This window comes from Ursus maritimus, unplaced genomic scaffold, assembly GCF_017311325.1.
Source record: "Ursus maritimus isolate PB19 unplaced genomic scaffold, ASM1731132v1 scaffold_5, whole genome shotgun sequence".
Classification (NCBI taxonomy): domain Eukaryota; kingdom Metazoa; phylum Chordata; class Mammalia; order Carnivora; family Ursidae; genus Ursus; species Ursus maritimus.
In genome coordinates this window covers 87,517,271-87,524,187 of record NW_024426663.1, presented here as the reverse complement: position 1 = coordinate 87,524,187, position 6,917 = coordinate 87,517,271, and the positions used below count along the sequence as shown (strand labels likewise).

General features: G+C 54.8%; 1 protein-coding gene across 1 annotated transcript; it reads right to left on the bottom strand.

The window, feature by feature from the left end:
* Positions 1-391: 391 nt before the first annotated feature.
* On the bottom strand, positions 392-4,549 carry LOC103682445 (double homeobox protein B-like). Its single transcript, XM_040622738.1, has 3 exons — positions 4,525-4,549; positions 2,415-2,660; positions 392-1,149 (listed from the first exon to the last, which is right to left on the bottom strand). Exons 1-3 carry the CDS (start codon positions 4,547-4,549, stop codon positions 392-394), a joined length of 1,029 nt encoding a protein of 342 aa, XP_040478672.1.
* Between the last annotated feature and the right edge of the window lie 2,368 nt (positions 4,550-6,917).

The following is a 6,917-nucleotide window of genomic DNA, read 5'->3' as shown; positions in this document are numbered from 1 at the left end:
TGCCCGGTGCCCACGGTGACTTCAGAGGCCCTGTGGAGTTTGGTGAGCATCGGGAAGGCGGTGGGGCCCCGCCCACAGGGCAGAGAGGACAGCCTTCCTCTGTCTTCCCAAGCCATGCATGCTCCTTTGGGCCTCCCTGATCTTGCTAAGGAACATGAGCAGTGCTACCTGTTCTGCCTCCTTGCTGTCCCGCTAGGACCGCAAATCAGGAGAGGAGGTATGAAGGCTTTGGGGGTGGGGAGTATGTGGCCACCCTGCTCCTAGGACTGAAGCCAAGTATTATTATGCAGCATGGCCATCAAGGCCTGAAAGTCGTCCTCCCTGAGGGGTCCTTCCGGGGGTCCTGGAGACTCCTCTTGCGCAGACACCCACTCAGGATAGGGTGTCTGTCTTATTCCATCTCTGTGGCTGAGAAAAGCTCCTCGAAAAAACTTGAGGCTTCTGCAGAAGGCTTTTGCTGTGGGTTGAGCGCGGCAGACAGCCCTGCAGTAGGGTGTGCCTGCTGCAGCCAACCAGGGTTCTCAGCGTGTGCAGGCTGCAGAGTTGCCCCATCCGGAGCCTGTCCTGTGCTCATGACAAGCTGGGACCGCTGGGCCCAGCACTGCATGGCGTGGTCGCAACCTAAGGACCCTGCCTCCTGACAGCCTTGGCAAGAATTGGCAGCTGGAGGCTGGGGGTAGTCTTGGAAGGGCAGGGGTGCCATGCCAGGGTGCTCAGGCTGCTGCTGGCATTGCCCTTGCCACAGAGCGCAAAGAGGAGCGGGGATAGCCGAGAGGTACCCTCCCACCATTGGTCTTGTCAAGGAATGGCTCCTCAGGCCTTCAGGAGCGGGAAAGTTGTTTCTTCCTAGGCCACCTTGGGTGGGTGGGACCATCATGGCCTCCAGGGCTGGGCTTCCAGGACCCCCACAGGAACCTGGAGGGGCAAAGACCATGGCGGGAACAGGAGGTGTCCCCGCAGCAAAGGCCTGCATGCCTCCTGGAGGATTGGACGCATTCAGATGCTGAGAGCTTCCGGGAAGACAGGCCAGGGGGCCGGGGTCCCCTGGGACAGTCAGGTGAGGACTGGGTTCAGGGTTTTCCACCCAGGCATTCGCGGGGTCACTTCTGCTCTCCTTGCATGCCGAGCTCTTCTGTTCTGAAACCAGACCTGGGATAGAGAAGAGAGGTGGTGGACATGAGAAGAAGGGAATGATGCCAGCTCTGCTTCTCCTCTCCCCCTCCCAGGATCCCTCAGGGAGGAAGATAGGACTGTTGGTGTGAATCGCAGGGGAACTCTGTTCCCCTTTCTGCTGGCCCTTGCAAACTAGGTGAACGCCCAGGGCAACTTGGACACCTGGTCAGGTGGGGATTCCCCATTTCCTGGCTTGAATGGCGGGTGCTCAGCTCCACAGTTCCACCTGTTTTTCAGTCCGTGCCTTGCCCTCTCCTGGCTTGCCAACTGTAGGTTTCTTAGCCATTCCATGTGGGAGACTTGGGACAAGACTTAGCTGACCGCCTGTCCTCAGGGAGTCCTCAGGACATCCCGCGACACCTTCACCCCCATCCCCACCCCGTCTGATTGGGTGTGATCCCAATGGCAAACTACCTCCTCTGACTCAGAGGCATTCATCCCATGCCTCCTGGCCTTGCATCCACTTGAGAGGTCTACAGGCACATCTCTTATGGGCCGAGGGGAAGGTGTGGGCAGGCAGGAGTCCCCATCATCAACACCTGCATTTGGATTTGGTTCTCACTCCTCTGCTGGAAGAGAAGAGGAGGTCTCAGGAACAAGCACATCCAACTTCCCCTCTGTCTGGGGACAACACTTGTCACAGTCCAGGCCCGTGCATGCCGGCTTGAAGCAGGGTAATGGGCTCTTGCCCGAAGGAGAGGCTTCCAGTGAGCCTGGCTCCATATATCATAAAGCTGTTACACAACTCCTGTTGTTCCAGAAACCACTCTCTGTGGAGCTCATGGAGAACAAGAACAAGTCTTCTCACCTGGGGATCATGGGACCTCTCGCTCACCTGGCCAATAACCCTAGGGCCAGTAATCCTAGATGATGAGGTGATCCAGAGAAGGTGTGGTTTGCAGGCAGTATCCATTCCCACCCCAGAGTCCTGAGGGCCAGGACACCAACAAACACGTTGACACGCACAAGACAGTCAAAGCGCTCACACTCAGCAAATCCCGGGGACCACAGGTACAGCGTTGCTAAGCTGGACGAGCACTGACAGGCTGTGTGGTTTCAAGATAGGTGGCAACTTTTCTGTTTCCCTCCATTTGCCCGCTCACCGTTTCTACACGCATGAGCACTGCCACCTGGACCCCACCCCGTTCCTGGTTTTCTTGACAAATTCTTTGTGCAGTGTTCTCTCACTTGCCAGGCCAACACATTCCCCCCATTGCCCGGTCACTGGATCACGTGGATACCCCCAAGGAGCCCACGGTCCTCCAGGAGCGCCTCAGGCACTGCTGTCCTTTCCACTTTGAACAACTCAGGGGCCACACTCGGACAATGTACCTGAATGCGGGGTTCCGGAAGGCCTGTTAGTCGGGCCAGGTGTTCCCTGGTAGTAATGCTAGGAAACTGGTTCTTCTCAAAGGCTTGAAGGAGGATACTGGTTTGGGATGGAGAAATGGATGTCCATTTTCTCCTGCCTTCCTTTGCGACACGTTCTAAAAAGAGAACAGAGTCAGAAAGAAGGCTTTGAAAGCAGTGGCACATCTACTGTGAAAAGAGAAATTGGTGTCCGTGAGTACGTGTGAGTGTGTGCGCGTGTGTGTGTGTGTCTGCTAACGTGCTTCTCCATTTTTCTCATAGCCTCTCCTTCACTGATTCCACTGAGGTCAGCATGGACCCAGCCACACAAGCTGGTGCTTGCATTGCAAGTCTGAGGCGACCCAAGAAGAGGACTTTGTGCTTTCCCACAGTCTCAGGACAAGAAGATTCAAAGCCACTCTGGCCCAGAATCAACCCACCCGCCCAACAGGTGGTGCGCGCACAGTGTCCATCTCTCGGAATAGAAAGGTGGCTGGAACCAGATAGCATGGGTCCCTCTCCTAAGCCTTCTTCCAACACACTTGTGAAGCACACCTGTTTCTGTGTCAAGGAGAAGCCCAAGAAGAGACCCGTGGGCTCTGCTGGGGAGTCACTTTGAGTCCAAGCTGGAGGCTGTTCATATTTGTGTGGTGGCCCTTACCCTTGGGAGTCCAGACCCCGATTGTCTGCCTTAGCTGTCTGGTGCATTGCTTCTGGAACCACACCTAAGCGGGAAAAGAAGAAAACGATGGTCAGGCAACACTGGTGGACATGACATATACATAGATATGTCTTTCCATGGGGATTGTGCTGGTTTGTTTGTTTCTTGCCTCATAGCTAAGGTCTCAGAGTGTTTTGTGTGGGACATGCGATAGCTCTGGACAAATGATCTCTAGGGAGAGTCAGCTGGGATGTGTTGACCTGTTGGGATGTCTCAGGCCTTGTGCTCCAATGGTACCTGTGTTGCACGAATGAAGGACTTGGAATGACTTCAAAGGGCATGGGCTCCCCAGGAATGCCCGTGCGGGCGCCAAAGCTTCTGAGCTCTCCAGCTGAGCACGGAGATTGGCATGCAGTGGCTTCGGCCGGCCCGTGTCTACACCTTGCACCCCAGGGAGAATGAAAGGGAAGCTCAAGCCTACCTAAATCCTGGATTCTGGAATGTCTAGCTCTCGGGCCAGTCGTTCTCTGGTAATGATGCCAGGGTACGGGTTGTGTTAGAACCACGCCTGCAGAGCCCCTTTCTGCGTCGGCGTCAAAACAAGCCGCCTCCATCGGGATCCTGATGGGAGTGGGCCTGTTGAGGGAAAATGGACCCTGCCTTAGGAAGGCTTTCCTAAGGATGCAAACCGGCGGTGCGGTCTGAGCTCTTCCCTTTCTGCCATGTCCACACCTTCCCAGGCCGGGCGTTCCTGTCCCTTTTGCCACTCATGGATCCCCCTAAGGGACTGCTCAATAGGACACAGGCAGTCTGCCGTCTGCCTATGGGAACGGGTGAGAGTCAAGGATCTCAGGAAATACCAACCGCTCTCAAGCTGTGGGATGGCATGCCAAGGGATTGAGGAGACCCGCGGTGGGGGAGAGTGGGGGAAAGCACCTCAGGAGAAGCAAAGAGGGTCACGGTGCTACTGAGAGACCTCAGGGACAACGCCGGTCACACATCCTGAATGCTACTCCATTGAGGGGAAAGTTCTATTCTGGGAAACGACCCCTAAAAGGGCTGCTGAATCTGGACCCGTACTCTGCCACCAGAGATGGAGCTTGCCTATGTGCCAAGAGGGCCCATCAGTGGGAATCATGGCCACCAGCCTCAGTTTTCATTCTGACGGCAGCCACATGCCAACTTCTCTCAATCCGCTTCCCCCAGTCCTCCGTGGATCACAGCCCACCAGCATGTGTCCCCGCCATCGGGGTGGTCCCTTCTCCTTTCCTGAACCCTGGAAAGTTATTAGGGCCTTTGGGCTATCCAACCAGGGAACAGGGCATCTGATGGAAACTTACTGCTGCAGGAGCCGGTGGGAGCCATGCCGATGGAGTCAGTGGGTGCCAGAGCGTGGCCAGTCGACTGGGCAGGATCCGGCTGCGTGGGACTTATCAATGCCTCGATGACTCACCCCTGGATGGCCCACCCCCAGTCATTTTGTCAGCTTCCTGTGCTAGCCCTGCCTTTAGTGGCTCAGAGCTTAGGGGCAAAAAGTCTGCAGGAAGACATGGGCAACACTTGAGCCAAGAGCTGAACCTTGGGCAGATGGACGTGCCCCGGCCCCTGTCCTCTGGATGCCATGTGCCTTTCCCACTCCCACAAATTTCTCTACAGGATTACAGCCCTGAAATCGCAAGGTGCTTGGAGAGTCTGGGGACTGTGTCTAGGACTGGATTCAGGGAAGGCCCTTCCACGATTGCTTCGGATTTTGGCATGGGGGTGTGGAACTCGAGTCACCTTTGGCCCCCCAAGACAAGCCTCCTGATTAAGTTCCCTTCTATCGCGTTACACTGTTTTCTACCTTTGTTTTTATTTTTTACTTACTTTATTTAAGTATGTATATATGTATGTATGTATAGGTGTGTATGTATGTGTGTATGTATTTATTTATTTTATTTCTTTTCCTTTCTTTTCTTTCCTTTTCTCTTCTTTTCTCTTCTTTTACTCAATATGATGTGTTAGTCACCATCCAGTACGTCATTAGTTTTTGATGTAGTGTTCCATGACACATTGCTTATGTAGAACACCAAGTGCCCCATGCAACATGTGCCCTCCTTAATACCCATCAGCAGGCTAGCCCATCCCCCCACAACGCTCCCCTCTGAAACCCTGTTTGTTTCCCGGAGTCCATGGTCTCTCGTGGTACATTCCCCCTTTTGTTTACCCCTCCCCTTCATTTTTCACTTTCTTCTCCTACCGATATCTCTGCTAATCCAATGGAACATAAGACACAAGACATATGGTTGTCTTGTGGACATGGAGATCCAGTTCTTGGTCCCTCATTCTGGGGCCAGGGTGATTGAGATGAGATGATCAGGCTGAGGGATCCCAGGGGTGGCACAGGTGGGTGAGGATGTCCTCCCAGATCAAAACCCCTGGTGTATTGGCCTCCAAGGCCAGGAGACACAGCCCGCTAGCTGGCAGACTTGCGCCAGCTTCCTCGTGGAAACCCTCTCAGGCAGGCAATATCCCAGAGTGGTGGCTCCATGTTGCACACAGGCCGGGGCCCTGAGAGCTCATCGATATGGATGGCACAGACCACCCTTTGACCGGACAGGCTCCAGGGCTCAACTCCTGACTTGAGACTCCTCTGACGTGGCTGGCCTTGGGCCCAATGTGGCTGCAGCCCCGTTCTTCCCTCCATGTCCTGTGTGCACAACTGCCAGCCCCAAGGGTCCAGAGACCTCCCAGACACTCTCAGATCAGACTGCTCTCATCCCACAGCCAGGAGGGAGGCTTACTGCCACGTGACTTCCACAGACAAAGTGAAAGCCCCCTATGTCCCGAAGCCACCTTGTCCTCAGGCACCTTTCAGACATTGGAACCCGCTCTGTCCAGGGAGGGAGACAGACCCTTCCACTCTGTCTACAGAAGTGACAGGGAGATGTGACCATAGAGCAAACTTTAAGAGCAACACTGTGGGGCAAGAGAGATGTACAGGGTTTCTAGCACAAGCTCTATGGACAGAGAGATATGCACGATCCACCTAAGCAGCTGGACACGCGGAGGGATGGAGAGACAGACGTGTTTGTGCATATGCGTGTGTGCAGAGAGATAGATATCTATTTGGACAGCAGTGGCAAAGATCAGAATTCTTTGGTTCCTGGCAACTTGGAACACATACGTATTGGGCATGGGGGAGGGGGGCCTCAAAGGACCGAATCCACAATCTGTCAACTCCCCAGGCACATGGGAAAGAGTTAGTGGCAGAATAAATCCCCAAGGAACTCAACCGCCGACACACACTTGAGCGTGTCCTCTGACATGCTTAAACAGGATCCTGTGACACTGTCGACCTCTGAGTGCGTCCACTTATGAGAGAAAGCGAGATGGGGGGGAGAGAGAGACAGAGATCTGAAGAAAGAGACAGTGACAAGGAGGGAGGCAAGGTGAAAAAGCAAGAGAGAGAGGGAGGGAGGGACAGAGGGAGGGAGCTTCGTTGCCCTCACAGTATGATCAGCCTTAGGTGTGCATTTGGCCTCCGATGAGAACGATTGCGTCGAATCCCATGGGCGTGCACTGACTGCCCCTTGGGCTCAACCTACATCCCTTGGAGGAATACTCGCCCCTGAGGCACCTTCATCTGGGCGAAGGTTGATCAGATGGCCGGAAGCTTTAGAGCGGCCACTCCAGGTCGTCTGGGCTAGAAGCTGGGAACCAGATGTGGGCACCCCGATGGCTTCCCCAGCCG

Bases quoted from the DNA above. Each gene is read 5' to 3' on its own strand.
- LOC103682445 (XM_040622738.1), bottom strand. From the start codon at position 4,549: ATGGCTCCCACCGGCTCCTGCAGCA. The intron at 2,661-4,524 runs GTAAGTTTCCAT...TTCTCTTTTTAG, and splicing joins TCCCACCGGCTCCTGCAGCA to AACGTGTCGCAAAGGAAGGC. The intron at 1,150-2,414 runs GTATCCACGTGA...TCTCTATCCCAG, and splicing joins GGACCGTGGGCTCCTTGGGG to GTCTGGTTTCAGAACAGAAG.